The sequence below is a fragment of the Artemia sp. Qi Xiang Cuo genome, chromosome 1 (genome assembly GCF_049724085.1).
Source record: "Artemia sp. Qi Xiang Cuo chromosome 1, ASM4972408v1, whole genome shotgun sequence".
Classification (NCBI taxonomy): domain Eukaryota; kingdom Metazoa; phylum Arthropoda; class Branchiopoda; order Anostraca; family Artemiidae; genus Artemia; species Artemia sp. Qi Xiang Cuo.
In genome coordinates, this window is record NC_142794.1 from 41232767 (window position 1) to 41260591 (window position 27825).

Below are 27825 nucleotides of genomic sequence, written 5' to 3' on the forward strand. Positions count from 1 at the left end.
CGATGCGTCATGACAACTTTAGAAAATAGTTCTAAGTCAACGAAGCAGTTTTGTAGCTTATATAAGGAAGTTCTTGTCATCTTTTGTACTTTTCATAGCATTACTCGATTAAAATACAAAAGGATATCAATTCAACATTTTCAGTTAATAACCAAAAAATAGGAATTTGGCATTCGACATTGACTTTACTAGAATTATTTTCAAGAAATCTGGAAGAGATATGGAGTTTTGTTTTCCGGTTTGCTGAGAGATAATTTAATGCATTGCAGGAATAGTACAAAGACTACTTTTGGAATTAATTTCCAAAGTTGTCATCATGCATGGATTTCCTTGACATCCTGAGAAACATTACTTTCCCTCCTAGGATAGCTTTGGTTTGGCACTTTAAGCAGCACGAGGAAAAAAAAATTTGTTTTTGAAAAACTGCTGGAAATTTTACAAATTTTACTTGAACTTTTCAAGCCCTGTTTTACGATTTTTCCTGTTTCGAGGAAGGATTTTTTGTTTGCATCTCTTAACACTTCTGCGCTTCAGACCGCTGATTGCGAGAAAAAAAACAGCTGCAAAAGCAGTAGCGCTGCTCTGCAGTACATCATGTAGTCTTTGATGTGTTGCAGAGCTACCATATTAGGTAGTCTTTCAGCTAAAGACATACTGAAAAATCCTCTTTTGTAATCACGACTAATCTTCGCTATACTTAATGGAGCAAGTATTCCTCTATAATAATTAATTTTCCAACATGCCAAAAAATTCTAAAGTATAATAGCATAAACAGAGAAAATAAATACTTGAGCAGACAACATAAACCCAAACCATTTCAGATGAGCAAAGATACTTGGGGGACTTCAGCTATGTGAGGACTGAGGTGGTTCGTTAACAAGCATCGTAAATTAAAACCAACATCCAGGTTTCCGAAAGCATGTATCTTGTTCCCATTATTAGTTGCAGCATCTTGTACCCATCTTGGTTGCAGCAATAGGTCCGATCTAGAGCGAACCGCTGCCTATAGTAACCGAAAGTTTAAGCATGCGTTTTGTGACTACTAATGGTTCGTTTACACATTGCAGAAATTCATGTGGATTTAGCAATCCGTGCGGAAATTCCATCCGTTTTCGTGCTAGAAAAAATCTAGCTTTCCGCAATGTTTTGGTTCAAATCAGGACGGAATCTTGGCAAGGTTTTTAAATGAACAAAACCGTGAGTATGGATTATCAAAAACTACACGATCTTATAACTTTGGTTCAAGGCTACCCCAGCTTGTATGATCCTACGCACCCAGGCTATAAGAAAACTAAGAAAAACGGTGTCATTTGGGTCTTTATTGCTTAACAGCTTTCAGAAGAGGGTAAGAACATAGGTCATGCTGTTGTAATAATTTGAAATCTTTGCCTTAAAACGCAGCGTTATTTTAGCCATAGTTCGAACAGAAACGGACCGATCTCCCCATGGATTTCCGCAATGTGTATACGAACCATAAACTGTCTTGTTAGAATCTCCATGGTACTTAACTCTTAACCAGAGGTTCACGATCTCCCTTCTAGAATACTCCTTCTCTATGTCCCCTTTGTAACTGAAAACTAACAAAACACGTTTTTTGAAACTTTGCCTAATGAAGAAAAAATTTATTTGAATTTGATTGAGGTATAATAACTGTTATTTATTTTTGTCACAACAGTAAAACTTGACTGTAAAAAACTTTTTTTTTCTTATTTTTATTTCTTGGGCACTAGCGCTAGAACATCGTAAAGACCAGTTTAAGAGCTCATCTGACAGCTAATGTTTACATCTATGTGCTTAGTATAAAATCATGTTGTTAATGCTATCGTAAGGTGCCATATGGTACCAAAAATAGGACTTCCGTGTCATAAAATCAAATAATCTAACAAGCGTGAAACTACCACAAATAAGGATCAATAAATAAATGAAACCCAAAACGAGAAGAAATTACAACAAATAAAAGAATAAAGCTCAAAACGAGAAAAAATTAAAATAAGTTTTGTTTAAAACCCATATGCCTTCCCAAGACCGGAACAAAATTCGTGCTTTACTGAAACAACACAAATGAATGTGCATTGTCAGTTTAATATACATATGCTGATATTTAGTAATCAAAATATTAATATTATTTGATTTATTAAAGCTATAAAAGTAAAAACATTTATATTTTTTCAGTAAAGTACAAATTTTGTTCTGGCCTTGGGAAGGTATAGGGGCTTTGAGCTGAACTTATGTTAGTTTCTGCTCGTTTTGAGTTTGACTCGGTGATTTATTGTAATTTTTATTCGTTTTGGGTTTTATTTATTTATCGATGCTGATTTGTGGTAGTTTTACGTTTGGTAGATTATTTTATTTTATTTTTGCTTTTTTTTTGTTTAATGGAGTTCTTTACTTTTCTTTGAAAAACTTATTTTGTGGAAAAAGTTTTTTTTAGTTAATTTCTGTTCGTTTTTTATTGACATGGACTTTTCAGGGGAAAAAGAAAATAATACTTTAAATCTATTCGTTTTTTAAGACTTTATAGTTTGGCCTGCTATTTGTATGCTGGAGAAAAATTTTCAGCAATTTTTAACAACATACACCCTTTTAAAAATCTGGACACAGATAGTACTGTTTAAGTTAGTTTCATACCTCCTCTAGTTGATCTGAAATGGAAAAATTGATACCATTGACAAAAAAATCTGCGTACTCACTTTGGCAGCTTGGATACTCTTACACCATTTTGATGTGGTTAAATTGTAAGATCAGAATCAGCCCCAAAAGATTGAACTTTACGCCCTCAGTCGTTCTTGGGATACTGCAGAGGTGCCTTTTTGAGAATTAAAATTATCACAGTGCATTTTGATTTAATCTTAAGGCAACATTTAGTTTTTAAACATAATGGGCAAATGGGAGGGTGGGAGTGGAAGGAGGACTAGTTGCCCTCCAATCACTTTCGACTATTAAAAAGTGCATCAGCCCTTTCTATTTTCAATCGAATGAGCCTTTTTCGAAGTTCCTACGACATATCCTTCGATAGGAAGTGCCCTGGTCTAAACAACAGCAACAACAACAAAAAATCATAAATTATACCCACATCAATCTTTAGTATACAAATTTCAAGCCTTCCAATCACTTTCGACTATTAAAAAGGGCACTAGGCCTTTCGATTTCCAATCGAATGAGCACTTTTGGAAACGACAACGCTTTCTGTAAACACCTTATATGCCCCCAGGGCATAAGTTACAACCCTTACCCTAAGGTCATTCTCAAAGACCTAATTTCCAGAACTTTCTACTACGTTGAACAAAATGACTATCTGAAAATTTTGATTGGATGTATTTGGAGGAATGCTGGGCGTTAGAGGGAGGTTAGTTACGCTCCAATCACTTTTGACTATTACAAAGGGCACTAGCCCTCTCAATTTCGAATTGAATGAGCCCCTTTTGAAGTTTTACGACAACTCTATCTATAAAATCTTATATGCCCCCAGGGCATAAACTACAACCTTTGCCCTTGGGGCTCTCGGGGGTTTGTCATCCTTAAATACATAATTTCCAGAATTTTCAACTATGTTGAACAAAATGGCTATCTCTAAACTTTGATTGAATGTTTTTGGGGAAATGGTGGGCGTAAGAGGGGGGTTAATTACTCTCCTCTCATTTTCGACTACTAAAAAGGGCAATTTCAATTTCCAATCGAATGAGCCCTTTTTGAAATTTCTATAACAACTTTCGATATAAACTTTAATGCCCCCAGGGCATAACTTACAACTCTTGCACTGAGGGCTCTGAGGGGGTTATCATCCTAAAAGACCTAATTTCCAGAACTTTCAATTACGTTGAACAACATGGATATCTCAAAATTTTGATTGGATGTGTTTGGGAAAATGGTGGGCGTGAGAGGGGCGTTAGTTGCTATCCAATCACTTTCGACTATTAAAAAGGGTACTAGCCCTTTGAATTTCCTATCAAATGAGCCTGTTTTGAAGTTTCTATAACAATACCTTCTAAAAAAACCTTATATGCCCCCAGGCCATATCTTAAACCCCTTGCCCTGAGGGTTGGGGGGGGAGTGTCCTTCTCAAAAATATATTTTCTATCTGGAAATCAACTATGCTGAACAAAATGGATATCTCAAAATTTTGATTGGATGTGTTTGGGGGAATGATGGGCGTGGGGGGGGGGGGCTAGTTGCCCTCCAATCACTTTTGACAATTAAAAAGGGCACGAGCCCTTTGAATTTCTAATCGAATTAGCCTGTTTTGAAGTTTCTACGACAACGCCTTCTATAAAAACCTTATATGCCCCCAGGACACAACTGAAAACACGTGCCCTGATGGTTGTGGGGGTGTGTCCTCATCAAAAAAATATTTTCTATCTGGAAAACAACTACGCTGAACAAAATAGGTATCTCAAAATTTTTATGGGATGTGGGGGGGGGAATGATGTGCGTGGGGGGGCTAGTTGCCTTTCAATCACTTTTGACTATTAAAAATGGTACTAGCCCTTTGAATTTCCAACCGAATGAGCCTGTTTTGAAGCTTCTACGGCAACGCCTTCTATAAAAACCTTATATGCCCCCAGGGCATAACTTAAAACCCTTGCCCTAAGGGTTGTGGGGGAGTGTCCTCCTCAAAAACATATTTTCTATCTGGAAATCAACTACGCTGAACAAAATGGCTATCTCAAAATTGTGATTGGATGTATTTGGGGAATGATGGGCGTGGGGGGGGGGCTAGTTGCCCTCCAATCACTTTCGACTATTAAAAAGGGTACTAGCCCTTTGAATTTCCAATCGAATGAGCCTGTTTTGAACTTTCTACGACAGCGCCTTCTATAAAAACCTTATATGCACCCAGGGCATAACTTAAAACCCTTTCCCTAATGGTTATGAAGGGTGTCCTCCTTAGAAAAATATTTTCTATCTGGAAATCAACTACTCTGAACAAAAAGACTCTCTTACAGTTTTGATTGGATGGGCGGGGGGGAAGGACGGGGGCAGAGGATAGCTTCCCTCAAATCACTTTCGACTATTCAAAAGTGTACTATCTCATTGAATTTCCAATCGAATGAGCCTGTTTTGAAGCTTCTACGCCAACGCCTTCTATAAAAACCTTACATGCCCCCGGGGCAGAAGTTAAAACCCTTGCCGTAAGGATTGTGGGAGATTATCCTCCTCAAAAATACATTTACTATTTAGAAATCAACTACGCTGAACAACATGGGGATCTCAAAATTTTGAGTGGGTGTGTTTGGGGGAATGATGGCGTGGGGGGGGGGCTAGTTGCCCTCCAATCACTTTCGACTATTAAAAAGGGCACTATCCCTTTGAATTTCCAATCGAATGTGCCTGTTTTGAAGTTTCTACGCCAACGCCTTCTGCAAAAACCTTGTAAACTCCCAGGTCATAACTTAAAACCCTTGCCCTGAGAGTTTTGGGGGCGTGTCCTCCTCAAGAACATATATTCTATCTGGAAATCAACTACGCTGAAAAAAATGGCTATCTCAAAATTGTGATTGGATGTATTTGGGGAATGATGGGCGTGGGGGGGGGGCTAGTTGCCCCCCAATAACTTTCGCCTATTGAAAAGGCCACTAGCCCTTCGAATTTCCATTCGAATGAGTCTGTTTTAAACTTTCTACTACAATGCCTTCTATAAAAACCTTACATGCACCCCGGGCAGAATTTAAACCCTTTACCCTGGGCGTTGTAAGTGTAGTGTCCATCGTCAAAAACATTTTCTATCAGGAAACCAACTAGACTGAACAAATTTGTTATACACAAATTTTTATTGGATGTGTTTGGGGGAATGATGGGCGTGGGGGGGGGGGCTAGTTGCCCTCCAATCACTTTCGACTATTAAAATGGGCACTAGCCACTCCAGTTTCCTATCGAATGAGCCCTTTTCGAAGTTTCTACGACCACTCCTTCGATACGAAGTGCCCGGGTATGGAGAACCAAAAAACCATTGTGCCCACATCGTTCTTTACTTAGGCAGCGCTAGCGCGCTGCCTATGATGCTGGGAAATCCGGCGCCCCCTTCATAGTAAAGTCCCTTTCCCCATAAAAAATTCCTCCATGGAAAGATCCTACCACATAACTCCCGAGCCCCCCCCCCACTACCAGAAAAAAATCCCCCTTGAAAACGTCTGCATACTTCCCAAAAACCAATACTAGGCTATATGTAAACATTGGGTAAAGTTCATAACTTTCAGCCCTCCCACTGGTGACTTTGGGGAATAAAGTCATCCTCAAAGATATATTTATCATATTTTCGACCACGCTGAACAAAATGGCTATCTCAAAATTTTGATCGGGTGACTTAGAGAAAAAAATGAGCGTGGGAGGGGGCCTAGTTGCCCTCCATTTTTTTGGTCACTAGAATTTTAAATTTCCGTTCGAATGAGCCCTCCCACGATATTCTAAGACCACTGGGTCGATACGATCACCCCTGGGAAAAAACAAACAAACAAACAAACAAAAAACAAATAAACACGCATCCGTGATCTTTCTTTCGGCAAAAAATACAAATTCCACATTTTTTGCAGATAGGAGACTGGAACCTCTACAGTAGGGTTCTCTGATACGCTGAATCTGACGGCGTGATTTTCATTAAGGTTCTATAGCTTTTAGGGGGTTTTCCCCTCTTTTTTCGAAAATCAGCCTAATTTTCTCAGGCGCGTAACTTTTGATGAGTAGGACTAAACTTGATGAAACATATATATTTGAAATCAGTATTAAAATCTGATTCTTTTGATGTATCTATTGGTATCAAAATCCCGTTTTTTAGAGTTTCGGTTACTATTGAGCCGGGTCGTTCCTTACTTACAGTTCGTTACCACGAACTATTTGAAAGAGACTTTCTATAGTACATATCTCGATTTGCAACAATTTTAGAATGGCGTAAGAGAATTGTCTTTTAACAATCATTGATGGCAAGAAAACTTTTGACAAAGTATCTAATAGGGCACGAGTAATTTTTTACTTATTTCTCCTACTTATTAATAATCATTTTAGAGCTAGGGCGAGTGTCGTTAATGTTATAACTTAGCTCTTAATCAGTTCATTAAATGATATTGCCCTAGAGGAAACAGAAAACTTGTCCACCGCCCCTTACATTCATGTTTTCCAAAATCAGCTATGAGTGTAAATAAAACAGCTTATTTATACACTCTTTAAAGTATAGAAAGGCTTATTTAGAGTACCAATTGGGGAGATGTTAGTTGCTCCTAAGGGAGTTATAAGGATCTTCATGTTGCCTTTCTCCTCATTTGAAAAAAAATGACTATACCCCTATCGCCATTATTTGCGGCGGGCTTAAAAAAAAAATTATTCTCTTGAACTAGAAGACAATAAAACCCCGAGGAGTCAAAACTTTTTCAAAATAAATGACTGGAGAATTTATTCTTGTTTTTTCTTTTCAGGTTTGTACCCTTGAAAGTTTGAGAAAAGCAGAAACAATATTAGAAACACTGAAGACAGTTCGACCAAAACAGGAACAACCACGCAATCACTTCTACACTCTTGAAGTAGTTCAATTATATTGAATGTAAGAACAATCAAAAATTGAGTTAAGTTCTTTAGGGAAATATGAGAAAAGACTTCAAAAGCCAAACTATTTTCCAGTCTTGGTTCCCTATCACTGGAATCAGCGAAATATGTTATAAAACTTTAAAAGCAAGAACATCGATTTTTTTTCCTTTTAGAATTTGTTTTGCGTTACCATAAGGAGGAGGGGGAGGGTCAACATTTTCGGCCAGTCATAAAAAAAATCGTGGTGTGAAGACCCTGTGTTTTACTGTAGTTTTGCTAAAAAATCGACTTCAGTCGATAAAAATAACAAGTCTATTAGTATAGCTGTCAGTCTCCCTTACTCCCTCCGGAAGGATTATTTTTTCTAGTGGCACTTCTTACTCCAACAATTTTTTCTTATTCTTTCACTTTTAGATAATCTATTTTCAGTTTACAGCCTACTATTTAGAATGTACTTCATGAAACGAACAGTGAAAAAAGAGGAAAGAGCAACAAAGCTTAGGGAAAAGTAAATGAAGAACAAAAAACTCAAATATGTTCCAGTATACTGCTGCTTGCTTGGAACGGACCGGCGAAACAGAAAATATAAAGTAGGCTTTCACTCTCAACCACAGGTGCCACTATTTTGCCTATATTTAAACAGCAGCAACCAGGCAAAAGGAAACAACTAAAAGGTTTTTTTTTGCCGTCCAATTATTTGCTAAGAATATTAGCTAACAGGTATTTGTTTGGACAGCGGAAACAGAATTGTTAGCTAACAGAAATATTTCGCTTCCAATTTTCTCTAACAAGTATTCGATTTGTCAAAAATATTCTCTTAACAATGTTAACTAACAGTGTGTGTTGGAACAGTGGAAAAACCCCTTAAGTATAAAAGTTAGGTCTCGAACAGGTTTAAGGTAACTCCTTAAAAAATAAGAGTTATGTTGAAGAATAATGATCTGTGGCGGGCGAAGATAGTTTCAATAAGCAATATTAGGTCAGGGTTTTTCAGGACGAAACGATTAATGCATTGCTTTCTGATGATAAAAATTAGATTTTAAGCTCGTCCGAAAACTATGGCTTTAGTTGAGTTATCAGGCGTTTTTTCGCTATCATTAGTCTTTCTTCTCGAGGGAAGTTAATTTTTTGACCTTTTGTTGTTTCTCAAAAAAAGCAAAAAAGATCATTAGATAAAGATTCCTACGAAGAATCTTTAAAAATCTTAAGCATTTGTTACCACATCTCTTAAATCTTTTGTCTTTCAAATTTTTCGGTAATTTTTGTTTGAATGTTTGAGGCCTGCCAGGGCTTGCGATAAGGCTCATCTGAAACCTATGAATTATCAGAGTTATTTATCACGAATCTTCTTCCTCCTCAGTCTGAAACGCGATTAAAGAGCTAGGAGTAAATTGGAAACTTTAGGAAACATTACAATTTATAATAACGCGCATGATTTCCTAGAGTAGGCTTTGGGTTAAATAAGCTGAAAATAAGGAATAAAGAATCAGAAATACGTTTCCTTATTTTTTAGGATAATAAAAAGGAGATGTAACAACAACGTGTAGATCAGTAAAAATGATTTATTTGACTAGGATGCTTTTCGCTGGTCTTGGGCTACATAGACGTATCTAGGTGCCATTGGAACTAAAGAATTTACTAGAATATCCAGTGAATAAACGTGTTAATGGGATACTGAAACGCGCAAATATTTGCATAAATTTGAAGGTCAATTCCAGAGTTTAGCCTAGAAACCTGAAGAAGGTAAACCTGTAATATCTTACAGCTCCATGATTTGCCCTAACCTTGACGTACGTTAATATTAATCAGCGTTCAGAATTTATCAAAAGCAAAATAAGACATCATTTAAAAAGGGATAACAAAACATTTGAAAATACAGAAGAAGTTAAAAACACAAATATTAAGCTTTTTTCTTCTTCAGTGGTTAGCATTAAAGAGACTTCTTTTGCTGATGATGACAATTGATGAAATTTGAAAACGACTTTGTGAATAGAATACAGATTTAATAATCTATTTTCAAAATCCCTTGCGCTGTTTTTTTATCTCTCGTCAGCTGACGTTGCCACCACCATCAGGTGACGTTATCACAATGTTAATTATACCACGTCGACAGGATATACCGTTCAGAAGGCACAACGATTCTTCTCACTCTTTTTTCAATACGCACAAATATAATTTCAAACAGCACATAAATCTGAAGTAAGAATTCAATCAGTCAAATCTAGGTCATTTCGAACTTCGCTCTGCGTTAGGTGTTCTGTACTTCCATAAGAGCTTTTGTTAGTTCTCACTGTAGAGAAACTTCTTAGAAAAGATTGCTGGCGCATATCAGAAATGTATCTCGACAACTCTGACCTTAGGCGATCAAAAAAGGTCATGAACTCGGCCACCTCTTCTTCTTGGCCGAAGTCAAAATCCGCAGTTTCAACGGCCAAGCCCGAGTTGGCTTTGGTTACAAAGGCAAAACCGACGCCCATTGCCACGACTGCTAGAGCTGTACAGATTACTGGGACTAAGAACATCGAAAGATTCGTTTTCTTCGTGGCTGCAAATATGAATGCCGTTTTAGTTTATCATTCTTTAAGTCAGCGTCTTTATGAGGCAATCTCCCCGTTCAGTAAGCCTACTGAAATAATTTTTTTTTTTTTGTATTCAAGAGGTAACTGCAATTATTGAATTGCGTTCATTTGATCTTATTGAAACCTATTCAACTGATTATTGCTTAATGTATGTCAGAGCTGGATAAGTTATAATTCGCTCTTTTTAGATAGAAAATTCTTGCTGCATTTATCTATCAGGATAAACCAAAAAATTGTCTGTTAAAACTGTTCATAAAACTTGCTATGAAGCTGTAAGGTTTTTAAATCTAATGGTTTTTTCTTTCATCTCAATTATAATTTTGGTACGATAAAATCATTATAGACGTATTGAGCGAAAGTTAAACCAGTAAACCATTTCTTCCAACTTACAAATTACTGGCGTAAAATTGCTGTAGGAACGTCGTTTAAGAGAGTATAATAATTGCGCTTATTAAAAAGCAACTGCAATTAATTACAATAAGCTGCACTGAACCCGAGGAAAACCTTAAACCTTGTTTTAACATTCTATTCTAAAAAAGAATTATAATTTTTAAACTCCACAACAAGATAAAAATTACAAAGGTACCATCCAAGTAATTTATTTTGTTTTTTCTTGATTTTCGTGACAGAAAGGACAAATTCAATGACCATGGGTTTTTATCGTACTAAACGAACATTTATAATGCTAATTTTAATGTCAACCAAGGCCATATCCAGGGGGAGGGGAATTTGACCCCCCACCCCACCCGAAATGTGTGTTAGACTCGTAAAAACGCAACAAAAATGCATATATGATGCCGGTTTTAATTTTTTGTACCCCCCCCCCCCCCCGAAAAAAATTCTGGATATGGCCCTAGTTTTAGCTATCCGTTGTATTTACTTCCCACGAAAATCATGTATAGTTAATCCACTATAACAAAACTTAAAGAGCAAAATAGAGATTAAAAGTACAAAGAAGCCACTAATCGAGTTTAATGAAACAGGTAGATATTAGGAAACTCCTAAAATCAAATTGATAAACTTACAAAATTTGATACTTATTCCATTTTTTTTCGCTGACCATTACTGAACGAATTTACATGTTTAGATTTAATAACAGTGATGAAACCAATAGAAGAGAGGGAGATCACTCGAAATGATTTTTTAATTTTGTGCTATTGAAATCTTGTTGTTGGTCAGCAAACATAGTTACTATGTACAAAGTGAAATAGAATTTGTCAACATACATTTTTCTGCATCACATCTCGCCGGAGAGTAACATTTTTGCTTAAGGTTTATGTTCCCTGTCCAGGTTTTAGTAAGTTATTTCTCTGCTCTCCAACAGTTTTAACGTAAGAAAGACGTAAGAATACCGTTCGGTAGCTGAGGTTCAGTTCTATACATCGACCAAATAGAAATTTTGAAATTCGGTATACATGGCTTTTTGGATTAAAAATACGTTAAAAATTCGTGGAAATAATTAAAAGAGGGGCAATTTTCGTATCTTTTAAGCTAGTTTAGATCCTCTAGGAAAAATTCTTAGAAATATGACTAATGAATCCGCCTTTGTTTCTTTTGTCCTTTAAATGCAAGTCACAGGTGCTGACTTTTCACAAAATCGCATGTTTTAAAGGAGGAACAATATACCTTAATGGCAATTAACTCTGGTTGATAGTTTCCGTAGCATTTCCCTGTTCGGTTGTTTTATTTGAATCCAATTATTTTTTATTTGAATCCAGTTTTTGTACCCAGACATAGTAGACTAGTTTAGTTTAGTAACAACAATGCAACCTGGACCAATTTTCACGTAGCTCTTCAGAGTGTTATAATACCCTACAAAGCATATATAAAAGCACCTGTCAATTACTATACTGCCACACTGAAAGTAAAAGAAGCGCCTCATGTTTTTGTGTTTTCTTATTTTTCACCTTAGATATTTTAAGCGATCAGGTATGGACGAAAGAATTCTCCAAAACAGCAAACAAACACATTACCCGAACATATTGGGAAAACAAGCCCGACAATATCAAAGGCTGGCTGATCCCCTTTCTCATCCTCCATATACATGCGCTGTACTCTGTATATATTTATATATATATATATATATATATATATATATATATATATATATATATATATATATATATATATATATAGATTGCGCTTTATATAGACTATAGTCTGAAAATTTTTAAATTATTATATATTGATACGTTAGAGCAAAATTCTTATACTCTTCCAAACCAATTTGGGTTTCAAGTGCATATATGCTTCTGCAGCAGTTGCTAATAAACTAACTGATGCAATTGCCTCTAGTTCTCTATAGTCTGAGTGAGAAAAAGAGTGAGAAACATAATGCGAATTCCAAAAAGAGTTGTGAAAATCTAAGCTCATTTCAAGAAAGATTAAAATTTACCCTTTTATTTGACATGCCTCGTAAAGCAACGTTTTTAACGTTTAACATTAATTTTGTTTAACGAATTTCTAATCCCCAGTGATTTGTGGTTCAAGTCATGTCCGATTTGTCCGGGACAGTCAATGAAATACTTGAATTGCAAGGACTTATTGTTTTGATCATGATATATAACCATATTTGAAACGACAACATTTTCGACGATAATTTCCAGCAGGCATTTGATTAATTTAAACGTGTATTAGGCAACCCTGCGTCCGACAATTGAGCTTTAACTGCAAGGTAGAAATAAATGCAGAAAACCGAGAATATGTTTCCGAGTTGTATATCAGCTGACATTCGACTCACCTTCATAGATATTTACTTTGATATCCACTATCTCTTTGCTGACGCTGTTGGTTATTATAAGTGGTATTGTATAAGTACCAGGCGTCCTGAAGTAGTGGAAAATGGAAATCTGACATATTTTGGATGTATTCGGATCTGAACAAGATTCATTACCTAAAAAAAAATGAAAACAGTGGCGCGTTGAAAACTAAGATTCATTTCCTAAAATAAAAGAAAACAGAAATCAACACTAACTCAAAGATATAAAATAAAAAATTACATTTAGACTGGTGTCAGAACGAAATTCGAAATTCATTTTTATTTAAGTCTTGCGACCGGTAACAAGACTGTTGCTGACAGGTTGGTTTTGTTTTACCGACGGGAAGAACATTGGTCATCGTTATCAGCGGTCTTTAGTTGGACAACGACAAGAGAAAGTTTCCTCGGAAACTTAAATTTCATCTCAGAAGTTTACCAATCCTCCCCCCCCCTATGAAGGTATTTTTTCTAACTTTAAGTCAACTCTGCCTTATTAAAGAATTCTGCCTTCTTCTTTGACTTATAGTACCTAAGGTCCATGAAACAGACATTACTCCATATTTACTTTGTTAGGAGAGCGCGGAGAAAGAGAACAAAAAGTGAACAGCCACATTCCTATTCAGGTACACGAAGAAGAGGATAAACACACTGAGTTGAGTGCAAGCTTTAAATCTGTGAGGCATAGCAAGGGATGTAGTTGTGTACTACCATCAGGAAAACGCCTACACTTTTCGTGCATCTAGAATAGAATATATTTATTCACTACAATAGCTGGAGGTAACATGAACATGTCAAAATTAAAAAAAAGATACAAAACAAAGAGTAAAAAAAAACAGGAACTAAAAATTTTACATAGTAAGTGACACTTCAAGTGTCGTAAATAGAATTTATAGATGTCAAGAGTCACGCCACATGGCTCATGATTATTACAGTGACCATATATTATACAAGGTTGTATCAATTACACACATTAATGAGTATAAAATACTATTTAAAGATAAGCAAACGCTCAAATCAAAATAGCAAACGCTAGCGCAGGTACGTCATGTACACAGTAAAGTGTATAAGAATGAACATAAAAATCAATAATATAACACTTACAGGCAAATCTATGAAGTAAACTACATCAACCGTTAATTTCTTCTTAAAGCGATATCATTAAAATGCCCTGTAAAACAAGGGACAAATGATTTGCGATATCTCGGTACTAGGTGCTGGGTAAGTCATTAATTGTGGATAATTATCATTGTTTTGTCGGAGTCTAGTGTTCGGTCTTTCAGTAGGGGGGTTGTCAAGGTCGGGTAATAAATTACGACAAGTTGGAGAGTTCAAACAATTTAGTCCAAATCGGTTTGTCAACACATGTCTACGAGTATAACTAGTGAATTCAAGTTCAGTTGTTTATGTTCATCATGATATGTTGAGTATTTGCTTCCAAGTATGAATTTTTACAGTTTTTTTTTGTACCATTAAAACCTATCTGCTTGATCTTTCGTCAGCCCGGATGCCAAGCTGGACATGGATGTTCAAGAGAAGGTCTAACGTAGCTGCAGTATACAGACTATAAAACCCATCAGTTGGCATACTAAATCCCTTCAGGTTGGAAAAAGAATGTAATAGTGGGGTGCCTTTTTTATTCAGATAGTCAACGGGCGAATTCCATCTTAAATCTTTGCCAAAAGGTGTTCCAAACATTTTAACTGTTTTTCCATCGGTAGTAGGGAATCGTAGGAAGTGTAGCTGACAAGTCTAATCTCCTTTACTAGGTTTAGGTGGAACACTATTATCGCAACACAGGTAAAGTTTGAGAAGTTCGATAAGCCACCTTGCTTAATAAATAGTAAGCAGAGTGATTCTTGTCACTAACATCCAAAGTCTAAGAAGTAAAAACTTAAAAATAATACAATATCATAATAATCAGCTTTTATGCTAATTCCATATTGGTAAATTGAATTAGTTTTGAAGTTATTCATCACAAGTTCTTATCATAAGACTATTTGTGTAACTTCAGAAAAAGATAAAATACATCTTGAAAGTTTTGTGATATTGTTACAAATTATGCCTTCGAACTCAACATACATGAGAACCCTTAAACCAAGCTTCTACAAGAATACAAATTCTACCGTTTTTCCTGCAAGTGGTCTTTACGGATTTGCTTTTTTTTTTTTTTTTTTTATTCAATAAAAGTAAACGTATCAACTGAGTGTTATTTTCATTATGGCAGATACCAAGCGTGAGCACAATGGGCAGGGATTGGAAAGAGATGCAACTTCCTGACGATTACGATGATTTCCGTTTGTTTTAGGGTTTAATATCACGTTTTACTTTCATGTAATAAAATAGGGTATGGGGGAAAACAGTATGGGGGAGGGCACCCGCCCTCCCCCCATATGTGACGGCCCTGCAAGCAAGCAAAAATACTTAATATTCATTTTGCAAAAAAAGTTGCATTTAATGTTATTTTTTTTTCAACTGATCCCATGCTGTCTGGGACTTTCTTGAGGATCCATACCAACTATAAACTAGTCAGTTAATCAACCTGAGGCCAGAACACTGGTGAAGAGCTCCTCTTACATCCCAGTCTTTCTGAACTTCCTACTTTTTCCATCTTTCCTTATATTTTACATGTTATAAGTAGGAAGCGACAAGTGTAGCTTCCAAACGAAGGAAAAAGTCATAGAAGAGCGCTTAGTCTTACTGACTGTCAGTTTTACCTATCCTAATTAAGCTTTTTTATCAATAAAATTCTCAAGTCAGTCTGTTTGACAGTCGGAGGGTTTAGTCTCAGTTCTAAGGCACTTAAGTCGTCAAAATTTAAACCGTTCAAGAGTTGTTGTTAAAATACGGTTAAAAAAAACAAATGAAAGTGGGTGTAATTTAGTCCCTTGCAGCGAACCGCAAAAATCTAAAAATCCAGATGGCTCACGGTCAGTGAGTTGGTCGCACTAAGATCTTTAAAAAAAGAAACGAGCAAGTATATGTACAACAAATGGCCTCAACGTAAGCCCTGTCTTGTTCTAAATGTTTAATGATGGTCTTGTTCTAAATGTTTAATGATGGTATCCAACATTGCAACCGAATTATTAACAGCACCATGCCCTAGTCTAAATCCAATCGTTGGGAATCTAATCTTTTATGTCCTCAAATAAACATTAAAAACTAAAACTTTCAAATCCTTTCAGAGAGTCAGAGTTTTGAGAGAAAATTTCGAAGTATTTTTCAAACAGTTTCTTACAAAATAAACGCGCCATGTTGTCACCATCAGACAATGACAGGGTATCACGCCTGACATGATCTGAGAGCCATTCCTTGTAGATTTATCTGTTCTGGTGTGTAGGGCCTGTACGCCATATATTTTTTTTCTGTTTCGAATAAACTGGTTTGGTGCCCGAACAACACACAGGTGGTCACTTATACCTGACGGAGGTAGCGTAATTTGAGTATTATAATATTCTGGACAGTTGCTAAAAATAAGATCCAACATACGTTGACCTCTTGTTGGCACATTGACAACTTGGTTAGGTGACACAAAATTGCTTAGCCATTTGGGATCCAAATCGTTAAAGATGCCACACATTATGATACTGGTGTTAGGAAACAAGGATTGTACATTGTCAGTGCGCTGCTTCAGTTACAAGGTCACGTCAACAAGGGTCACGGGGTAGATAATGGACAACGCACATCACCAGTAGTGCTATTTGCTTAGGTAGCTTCTTAGGCCTGTGCCACATGAGAACTCTAGCTTTTTACCGATGATCGACAAATAACACAAACACTACCACCATGTGTTACTGCAATTCCATTAGGCATTATTCTTGATTTGAAATAGATATCATATCCGTCAAATGTAACTAACTCATCAGTCGCGGACCACCATTCACAGATAAAGGCAATATCAACGAGTTTATTTCTCAAGCATAATTCAATCTCTTCCATTTTGTTCATAAGTGACCGACGTTTCACAGTAGTATTTCCGGAAAAAAATAAACATGAACGAAGTTATTTGCACTGTGGTCTTGAATTCACTTCCAACAAACTGAATCGGTTCCAAGTTGGGAAACACTGGAAGTATGGTTTGAAAGATGGTCGAATCTTCGATTCCTCTGAAATTTCGAACCTGTTTGTTGTTCGGACCGGACGGATTGGGTAATACTGGTTAATGCAGACTTGCTAAATTTTTCAGGAATTCAAGAGGAAAGGCTGGTAGTATGGAGGGAGGGAAAGGCATCAACTTCTTTGAAACGGGCGGCTTGAGATTCAAGTTCATAATCGAGACTGGGGAACAGGGCTTCCACTATCCCCGAATTTTCGGGGATTTCCCCGAAAATCTATGTGTTTCCCCGAATTTTTTTTTTCTCCCCGAATCCCCGAAATTTCCCCAAAAATCAATCATGGTCACAACCCTAGCAAATATTATTTTAAATACCATAATTTATAACTACTCTCTTGTTCGTTAATTTTCGTCTTCTGTGTTACTTTGCACAAGAACCAGACTGATACAATTTAAGTATATTCGGTTCTTCATATGTTCACAAAAGTATCATTTTCCTGAATTTAGTTTAAACCATTTCGACCTGAATGTAGTATTCCGAATGCTATAACATTTTCACATTTACATCATTCGTGGTCATGACAATCTTGACAAGATTAGTCAAGAATTATACTTGGTGGTTTAACGGAAGAACGAAACGTTCAGTTGCAAGTTGGAATTTGGGTTTTGAAATTGAACTTGTAGAGAAGAAGAATTATTTAAAAAGCCGAATCGTAAATTTAATTTTTGTTTTCGGTTTCCATTTTTGGTTTTGGACGTATTGTAATAAGGTTTAATACTTAATCATTAAAAACGTGATACATTGAAGGAATTTATCTTTTTTCCAGGAATTCTTACCGTTTAAATTTTTGTTTCATTCGGCGTGTAAGAATTGGTGGCCCGTGCTTACCTCCCCCCCCCCGGAAAAAAACCCGGCGGAAAATGCCCCCGGCACATACCATTCCCCGAATAATACCCCCCGTGGAAAATAAGGCTATCAAAACTTGAGACTTCAATTTGATTTTTTTCCGTAGGAGGGAGGAATTTTGGTGTTTGTGTATTATACGCCACTCGCTTAAGTTCATACCGTGTAAAACATGAGAGCCAATCGGTTTCTTTATTTGTTTCTTTCAGCTTAGCATGAGACAAGACAAAGACAAATGACATAATAGATAGGAAAAATATAATTTGGGCTTATACTTGCACATAAGAGGGAGGGGGTAATGTATTTGGACAGTTTGAATTCAGAAAACAATTCTTCCTTCATAATATCCAGAATAATTGTACCTAACACATCTTCCTTGCAGACCCGCTATATTTTACCCCCCCACCCATCTAATGTGCAAATATATAGTCCAAATGTGTTTCTAAAGCAACGGAGAAACCGATGTAATATCAAGTTTTGCACCTCGTAAATTTGAGTGGGTACCGTATAACATACAAGTGGCGGAATTACTTATGGAGAGAGAGCTGGATTTCCCGGTATTATCAAAAAACAATCAGAAATTAAAAATAGAAAAAACAAGTTTTTTCAACTGAAAGTAAGGAGCATCATCAAAACTTAAAATGACCAGGAGTTATTACGTATATGAAATGAGTTGCCCCCTCCACAAGACCTTGCTCTTTACACTAAAGTTTTGACTTTTTGTTCTAATTCTTTAGGAACGATTCTTGAATCACAATGGCTGTTTAATTAGCCTAGAACAATAAGCTTTGTTTTAAAATTGTTAAAAAAAACAACTTTATTAAAAAAAAACTAACGTAAAGAGCGAAGTCTTGAGGAGGAGGCAGCCCCTTTAATATATGTAATAATTTCATTTCGTATTAAGGTTTTCCATTGCTCCTTACTTTCAGTTGAAAAACTTGTTGTTTTTATCTAATTACTTACAGATAGTATTTGTTAATGGGAAACAGAAGTTTTTTAAAGAAGAGTAAAGAGCCTCAATAAACCAAAAATGAGCAGAAAGAAAGTGAAATCATCTCCAAAGTAAAAACTATGGAGTCTAATAGAAAAATAAAAAGATTTAAGATATTTTCTTATATGAAAGAGATTATGTCAATAAAAAATGAACGGAAATTAATATAAAAAACTTTTTCAACAAATAAAGAAGTTTTAAGACTCTAAGGAATAGATATCAGAGTATGTATATCAAACTGACAATGCATGGTTATTTGTTTTTTTTTTTAATTAAAGTGCAAATTATTGTCGGGCAAATTATCAAGCAGCTTGTGGTAGAACTGTAAGTAAGGATTGACCCGGCTCAATAGTAACCAAAACTCTATAAAACAAAATTTTGATAACAGCAGATACGTCAAAAGAATCAAATTTTTATGTTGGGTTCAAACAAATAAGTTTCATCACACTTAGTCTTAATCGTCAAAAGTTACGTGCTTGTAATAATTTTCCATATTTTCGAAAAAAGGGGGAAACATCCCATAAATATCATAGAACCCTAATGAAAATCACACCATCAGATTCAGCGTATCAGAGAACCTTACTTTAAACGTTTTAAGCTCCTATCTGCAAAAATGTAGAATTTGTATTTTTTGACAGAAGAAAGATCACGAATGCGTCTTTATTTGTTTCTTTGTTTTCCTCCAGGGTTGATCGTATCGACCCAGTTGTCCTAGAATATCGTGAGAGGGCTCATTTGAACGGAAATTAAAAGTTCTAGTGCTCTTTTTAAGTAACCAAAAAAATTGGAGGGCCACTTGGCCCCCTCCCACACTCAGTTTTTTCCCGAAGTCACCCAATCCAAATTTTGAGATAGCCATTTTGTTCAGCATAGTCGAAAATCTTATTTATATGTCTTTGAGAATGACTTAATCCCCGACAGTTCCCGGGGGAAGGTCTGCGAGTTATGAACTTTCCCCATTGTTTACATATAGCATTGGTTATTATTAAGCATACAGGCGTTTTCAGGATGAAATTTTTTCTAGTGGGGGGTCGGAGTAGGGCTTACGGGGGAGGATCTTTCCATGGAGGATATTTCCTTGGAGGAAGGGACATTTTCATGAAGGGTGGGCCAGATTTCCCATCATTATTTAAAAAAACGATCAGAAATTTAAACAAAAACAAGTTTTTTTTTCAATTGAAAGCAAGGAGTAACATTAAAACTTAAAACGAACGGAAATTATTAAGTGTATGAGAGAGGGTTCGCCCTCTAGTCAATACCTCGCTCTTTACGCTAAAGTTTTTTAGTACTTTCAAAAGAGCTATCTATTCTAATTAACCGACCTTGGTGGTTCTGGGGTTTGTGATTCTAGCAAAATTCGAACTTCAGCGTAAAGAGTGAGGTTATTTACTAGGGAGTGAAATCCCTGATTTACATAAGAAAAATATATAAATATAAGATATTCGTTAAGTAAATTAATTCTTAAGCTACGTCAGAACAACAGTTCGAGAAAGCCAATTAGCCAAAAAAAGGAAAATTAATATGTGAAGTTTGTTTTATAACTATTCATAGACGGTGAGCCAAAACCAAAGCTGCATTAATTCAAAAACGTTCAGAAAGTAACTAAAAAAAACAAGTATTTTTAACTAAATGTAAGGAGCGACATTAAAACAGTAAATGAACAGAAATTTTTCCGTATATGAGAGGGTCTTCCCTCTCCTCAATGCCTAGTTACTTACGCTAAAGTTTGTTATTGTTTAAAAAAATAAAGTTGTGAGACAGAGTCAAATGGAAAATAACACGATCAGATTCAGCGTATCAGAGAACACAACTATAGAGGGTTAAAGCTCCTATCTGAAAAAATGTGGACTTTCCCAGAAGATGTATTTTTTCCATTTGGATGGCAACTATGCTCCCTTACACACCCTTTTCTCCCCAAAATAGTTTGCTTAAAAATGTAGAGCTACCTTGGCCATTTTGTTCAGCATAGTTGAGAGACCAAATAACTTTACCTTTGGAGTTAATTTGACCTCCCAAAGCCCCTGGGGAAAGGTCTTGAAAATATAAAATTTGCCCATTGTTTACGTATAATATTTGTTATTAGAAAGTATGCATACTTTTCTCGGGTAAAGGTTTGAATTTTCGGCTGGAGGATTTTCCACAGAGAGAACTTACCATGGGGAAGGAGGTTTCCGGGGGATCAAACTTTGAGGGGAAATTACACTGTGGAATTTGCCAGCACTTCTAAACTAAATTTTTTTTATTTGTTGTAACTTTCTATTTGTTGACCCAATCTTACGCTTAGGGATGTAACCTAACCAAAACCAAATACCTTTTTTTGCTCCTTCAACCCCAAAAAACTAAAGTTTAAACATTTTTCACGGAGTGAACAATACCTCACAAGACAGCGGAAACTTGTTTTTCATTAGGATTTCATTAGATTCTAGATGCGGTTCTTCGCGTGTTTGCTGGATTCATAACAAGTACCCCGTTTTTTCTGTGGGGGTATTTTCTGGAGGGGGGGGGGTAAACACCTAAAACCTTATAATCAGTATGAAAAACCAATAATGTGTCAATTGTCGTCAAAATTCCATTTTTAATTTTAGTTTGAATCTACTTGTTTATTTTAGTTCTTGTTTGCTTTAAATTTTAATGTTGCCCCATACTCAAAGGTTGAATTTTTTATGTTTAATTTACCTATATAGAAACCGTAAACAATATTTGTTAATGAATTACTGAGATTAATGACTTAATGAAAAACTGCTACTGGTATTTACAGTTCACTATTTTGAAGACAATTTTGAAGGTTTCGCCGCAGTATTAGCAATATGTGTTTTCAGCTATGGTTTCCAATCCCGTGCTCTGACTCTAAAACTCACTCTGTAAAAGAAATTATTTACCACGCGGATCCAAGCCCCACTTGAGCCTGTAAACGAAACTAAAACCAATTTTGGCTCCCAAATTTTCGCAACAAAATTCCATTTTGTTTTTTCCCCGAAAATTCCCCGAATCTTGAAGACTTGTCCCCGAAAACTCCCCGAATTTTTAAAACTTGTCCCCGAATTTTAAGATTCGAGAGTGGAAGCCCTGCTGGGGATAGCTGTCTTTGGCGGCCTTGCATCAATAGAGGTGTATTTTTTTCGTTCTCCTTTTTTTGGACCTCGCAATACTGTCAAAGAACGGAACTTTTTTCTTCTGCGGAAAGTAGGGTGCACATTAAGACAACAGTTCTTGAAACGAAGGTCATGAAAAAACTTTTTACATGGGTTTTTTTTAGGCAGAACACAACACTTGTCACGTTTAGGATTATGCTGGACATGCTGGTTATCTTTACAAACATCAATGCTATGGAGTTGGTGGTCAACTCTTTCAGGTTCTTGCAGATTTCGTTCACCAACTATTATTAACAACTATCTCTGACGGTTCTATTTCAAGCATGCATTCTATACCCGACTCTCTTCCTGATGTTTATCAATGACAAGGATGAAAATCTTACGAATGAACCTCACGATTATACAGATGATCCGAAGAATTAAATTGTAATCCTTAAGTACGGCATTCCGTATGAACATCATTTTAAGCTTCGGGCTGACCTCGTAAAGACTGGAGATATGGCAGATCGTAATTTTTTCTGCAACCCAAGAATTACCGATTTCCAAACCAAGAACAGTGAAATATAATACTGATTTCATATTTAAAAGAGAATATACAATAAGAGTCAATGAGTTTTCGTATTCTAAGAGTGAATTTCGCGTCAGATCTCATGTGGACTAACCACATGAGTTAAGTGATGTAATTCTGTGTCTTGAAAGGATGAATTATCGACCGATACATAAACCTTCTTCCAGATCAATATATCACTTCCTATCCACACCCTGCATTAGACCCGTAGTGAATATACCCGTCCTCTTTTTGCCGATACCCTAAAAATTCATAGCGTTCCTCTTCAATGAACAAGAAATCCAGCAGTCTGAGCGACAACATCTGATAAAGACGAAGAATCGTCTCAACTAATACAGTAGTGCCTCGAGGTGGCATCCATGTCAATGCTTTTCAAGGAGATGCATTATCGTCCATAGTAGTTGATGACACTCACGCCCACTAGAATTAGTCCGGTCACCGTCAACATCTACTCACCGTCGTACTGCTTCTCAGGGCTACATACAGAAAGGTTGTCACTAGGAATATACAATATTCTGAGATTCACTTGCGAAAAGTCCCAAAGGTGAAAAAGCACTTCCAATATATGAGATAATAGTAGTATATGTGCTTAATATACTTTTCGAGGGCAATGTTGAAGGTATATGTTTTTCCCAACATTTTAAGCTCTGGACTGAAATGCAAAGGAGTGGTAGCCCTGACTTACAGTAGGAATGTCCCAACAGGAGTACCTAACATAGATCTTTGTTAAACGCACTGTCGTCATGTCCAATGTCCTTCGAGCAAATGTTATCCCAAAAAAAGATTTCCTTAGTTGTTTTAAGCGGAGGTAACAAATATATTTTCTATATAACATATATAAAAAAGTGGATGAGGGTGAAGACTAGTGACGTATCTCCAGATGGTAAAGTCCTGGAACCTAATAGCAAAGGAAGATCAGAGTACAGCCGAAATATAAGTAAAAAAATTGAATCCGAATTATAACTGCTAAAAAAAAAAAAAAAAAAAAAAAAAAAAAAAAAAAAAAAAAGAAGACCCGTGTTATAATTAACGAATTGTTCGATTTAAACTAACTTCAATTAACAGGGATATTTTCATTATGCATGTAGATATTTTAGTAACAGAATTGAAAAGAAAATCTTGGGTGTAGTTAAAAAAAATTAACCCTAAACTTGTAGGTTCGTTGAATATTAATGTTGCAGAAATTAAAGTTATTATAACAAACTACCAGCGGACAGAGGGTTAGTTTACCAAAAACCTGGTTAGAACTATGATTAAAAGTAGTTTTTTATAGTTTTATACTAGCACAATACAGGTAACCAGAGTTGAATTTTCGTAACTTCAGTGTTTTCTAGCCGTCCCCTATTCTCCAAACGATTCTGGAGCTCTGCCTCAACCCCCAGTTTCTTTTAAATTCAAAAAATCATCATAGTAAAAAACGACTTAACAAAACCCTGTGCCACTTTTAAGAAGCAGAACTCCTAAAATTACTCTGACATACCCCACACACCCTACCTATTTTGGTATCGCATCTCTTAATGTAATATATCTTTGGTATATATATGATAGTGACCAAGGAAAGAAATATTCTTTGAGGGGGGGGGGAATAAGCTGTTCAAAACAAATAACATAATTCAAACTGAATACATGCTTAGCAATGAAAAAAAGCGAAAAAAATACTTTATGTCACAGGCCTAAAAAATACTAACCAGTAATATTATAACTGCCAACATATATTTCCCAGCAGTAAAGAAACATCGAAGATCCGTTACAAGTAACATCAATATGATATACCTCACCATGTTTTAACCAATTTTTTCCTGCTATGCTTATATTTGACACAGGATCTGAAAAAATAAAAAAAAATGAGAGGAACAATATTTCTTAAAAACTCTAGTTCAGCGTTATTCTAGGAACTCAATGAAAGTGGACTGTAGATAACAATGGTATAAGGCAAGGAAACGAACATTTTTTGTCCTTTTTTTTAAAACGTTTGATTTTACACCTTTTAGAGATTAAATATCTTTAAATGAAAAACCTTACCTTAAACTTTGCATCTTGATCGATCGGTTTTTTTTTTCATTATATTATCATTAAAACACTACTAATTCTCTTGGCTTTTCGGATCGCTACACAATGGTCTGAACTTCAGAAAAAATAAAATTAATTTGATTTCTTTATTCTAACGCCATAGACTGATGCACTAACCCATTTATAAGCAAGGCTGATCCAACAATTCAAAACTTACGCACAACGTGGGTACCCAAAAACCCCAGATCTCAGCCAACAGAGACAGGTACATCCAACACCCTCACTCCCACGTACTATCTTTGTTTGTAACACTGCTGAATCGGCATGTTCCTTTCCACAGAGAGCGAGAACCAACGTCTTAAACAGACGGCTTTAGTAATTGAAGCACGAACAGCCTCCTTAAAAAGAGCCAAATTTCTGCCGGGTAGTCCGGAAAATCAATTCTGCTTATGAGCATTGCGGTTAAATAGAAAAATCGACATATGGATAGAAAAGAAAAGAGGATGTCTTAGAATTTAAGTGTCACTTCAAAACGTCATCTACTTGAGCAATCTAGTATGCCCATCAAATAATCCATCTGGTTATAAAGTCAGAGGCTTTCTGACCGAACGCCGCGGGTGAGGGTAAAGCATATTATTTTGCTTTGGCGTTTCTACAACATAAACTTAGCATACTGCAATTAGAAAAAGAATCTTTTTAAATAAGTGGGTAGAAGAGAGAAATACTAAACGGATTCAAACTGTATACAAATACCTCTAGCTTCCAAAGCAACACCAAACTTTCCGTACTTGAAGTCTGGAGAGATGCTTAAGGAATCGTTTCTACTAGAAATTATTGAAACATCTCGTAGAGATCTTCCGTTACTAACAGCACTAGAAACACTGTTGGTAACAACCCTCGGCGATGAGGAAGTACTTGTAGAATTCGTTGTCGTAACTATAGTAACAGTCGTTGCTTTAGACGTTGTCGGGATTGAAGTAGTAGTAGTTGTGGTCGACGTTGTTGTGATAGGAGTCGGCGTCGTAGGTGGTGGAGGAGGAGTAAAATCTGCCAAAACTTGCACTTGCACTTCATACTTCTGCAAATATTGAAATTACAAATATATTTCGGAAAAATGGAGCATTGAATTCAGGTGCTTAAAGCTCAGAGACTGTAAAACAGTAACCATTCGAGCAGCAACTATTTGTGATCACTGACTGCGAATTTTCATCAAGAATATTTTATTTTTCGCAAAAGTGAGTTATCACCATCATCTTGAATATAAAAATCTTCTCTTTTTTTTTTTATCTAAACATCCATTTTATCAAAGTCACTCCAACTTCAGTCACTCCGATTTTATCTTAGCGATTTTTCTCTCATGGGTATAATTTTATCTCACGGACATAAAAAATAAGATTTTCATTCAATATTTTGGAAACATAAATCACGATTTTTTTTTTTAAGGCTGATTTTTTAAGGTTCTTAGAAAAGAAAATCAGCTGTCAAATTTTGAAAATGCTGTAAAATTTCATATAATTTATTATTGCCACAACGCAGAAAGCTTTCGTTTATCGCACAATAATGTGGAGTCTTTTCAGTAAAAATAGAAAACGCAGAATCATTTTACTGCTCCACATCAGCAGGTTTACATATTGACAGTCTCATTAAGAGTTTAACCAAACTGGGGTTCTTAGCACGAATAAACTGAGTGCACAGCTTTTCCTAAAATGGGCTCTACTATTAATAATGCTAAGGACAAAAGAAGGAATTCTAAAAAGCGTGTTGAGTGCAATATTCTAAATCTTTTTGTTTATCTTATGATTTCAATTAAGAGTCAAAATGAAAACAAACTGAAAAATGCAAAATTGTGTTGCCGGTTCATAGCAATGCAAAGCCAATATGTTGTATTTTCTATAAGTACTCGGCAATGCCGTGTCGGGGAGGGGGTTTTACCAGGTTTGAACCTCCCTCCTCCCGAAATTTTTGACTGACTGATAAAAACGTAGCAAAAATGCATATAAACGAATTTTTGATGCGTTTTTGTAACTCCCGAGCAAAAATTCCTGGATACGCCATTGGTGCTCGGGAAGTTTTACCCAATGTTTACATAGCCTCGTATTGGCATAAAACGGCCGTTTTTAATTTTTCGTCTGATCTCAGTCGTTTCCAGCTAAAAAATTCATGCGTCATGGCGGTTCAACGGCTACGTTTCAAAATTCTGACTATACCACTGAAACATACACACGTTGAAGAAGAACTAAGAGTTTTCATACACAACATTACACAAGTAAAAGAATTGGATTTAGACTAAGAAATATGTACTGAAAAGGAACATTTAAATAATTAAAAATAAGCATATCCCCAATTCTGTGGTTAGATATCTTTCTTGCCCTTGGCATTTTAATAGATGAAATGAACCAATTTGATACAATATTTTTTGTTTATTTTGCTGTATCCGGTGTGTGCGCGTCGTTTTGTATGGGGAAAAAACACAGCTGTATGGGCCAAGGGATAGCACAGTAGTTACACATAAACTCATTTCCTTCTAAGTAAGAAACAACTAATCTTGGGATAACAAAATATGGTATAATTATGAACTGCTTATCTTCTGAATTAAAAAACAGAATTAATGATCCAGCTTTTTTCTTCTTTTTTTAATTTTTTAAATCCCACCTCCTTTCCTCTCGGTGACATAATAATCTTTTTTACTTAATTTCAAAGTTTAATGTCACCTACACTAATTTAAAAACGTCTTTTATTTTTTAAATTGAGTAGCCAAACATAATAGATTAAGACAAGGTATGCTAGTACAAATATTGAACTTGATCAATCATAGGCAGCGCGCTAGCGCTGCCTATGTAAACAACGATGTGGCCACAATGTTTTTTTTTTTCTTTCTTCGACAGGCACTTCATAAGGAAGGGGTCGTCGTAGAGACAAAAGGGGCTCATTCGATTGGAAATCGGTAGTTCTAGGGCCCTTTTTAATAGTCGAAAGTGATTGGAGGGCAACTAGCCCCCCCCCCACGCCCATCATTCCCCCAAACACATCCAATAAAAATTTCGAGATAGCCATTTTGTTCAGCGTAGTTGATTTCCAGATAGAAAATGTGTTTTGAGGAGGACACTCCCCCATAACTCTCAGGGCAAGGGTTTTAAGTTATGCCCTGGGGGCATATAAAATTTTTAAAGGCGTTGTCGTAGAAACTTCTACACAGGCTAATTCGATTGGAAATTCGAAGGGCTAGTACCCTTTTTAATATCGAAAGTGACTGGAGGGCACCTAGCCCCCCCCCATACCCATCATTCCCCCAAACACATCCAATCAAAATTTTGAGATAGCCAATTTGTTCAGCGTAGTTGATTTCCAGATAGAAAATAT

General features: G+C 36.1%; 2 protein-coding genes across 3 annotated transcripts in view; one reads left to right on the forward strand and one right to left on the reverse strand.

Moving 5' to 3' along the window:
- Positions 1 to 7689, forward strand: part of LOC148956317 (nucleolar protein 11) — a 64942-nt gene extending 57253 nt beyond the window's left edge. Inside the window, exon 9 of the mRNA XM_089094917.1 lies at positions 7404 to 7689. Within this exon, the coding sequence (XP_088951043.1) occupies positions 7404 to 7526 (123 nt within the window). The 3' untranslated portion in view covers positions 7527 to 7689. The remainder of the gene's footprint in view (positions 1 to 7403) is intronic.
- Positions 7690 to 9317: 1628 nt separating this feature from the next.
- The window catches only part of LOC148956318 (uncharacterized), a 98957-nt gene continuing 80449 nt past the window's right edge, over positions 9318 to 27825 (reverse strand). For both annotated transcript variants that reach the window (XM_089103893.1, XM_089103807.1), the window contains exons 6-9: positions 25219 to 25543; positions 24144 to 24281; positions 12832 to 12984; positions 9318 to 10057 (exon numbers count right to left, since the gene is read on the reverse strand). In XM_089103893.1, coding sequence (XP_088960019.1) covers positions 9720 to 10057; positions 12832 to 12984; positions 24144 to 24281; positions 25219 to 25543 — 954 coding nt within the window. In that variant the 3' untranslated portion in view covers positions 9318 to 9719. The remainder of the gene's footprint in view (positions 10058 to 12831; positions 12985 to 24143; positions 24282 to 25218; positions 25544 to 27825) is intronic.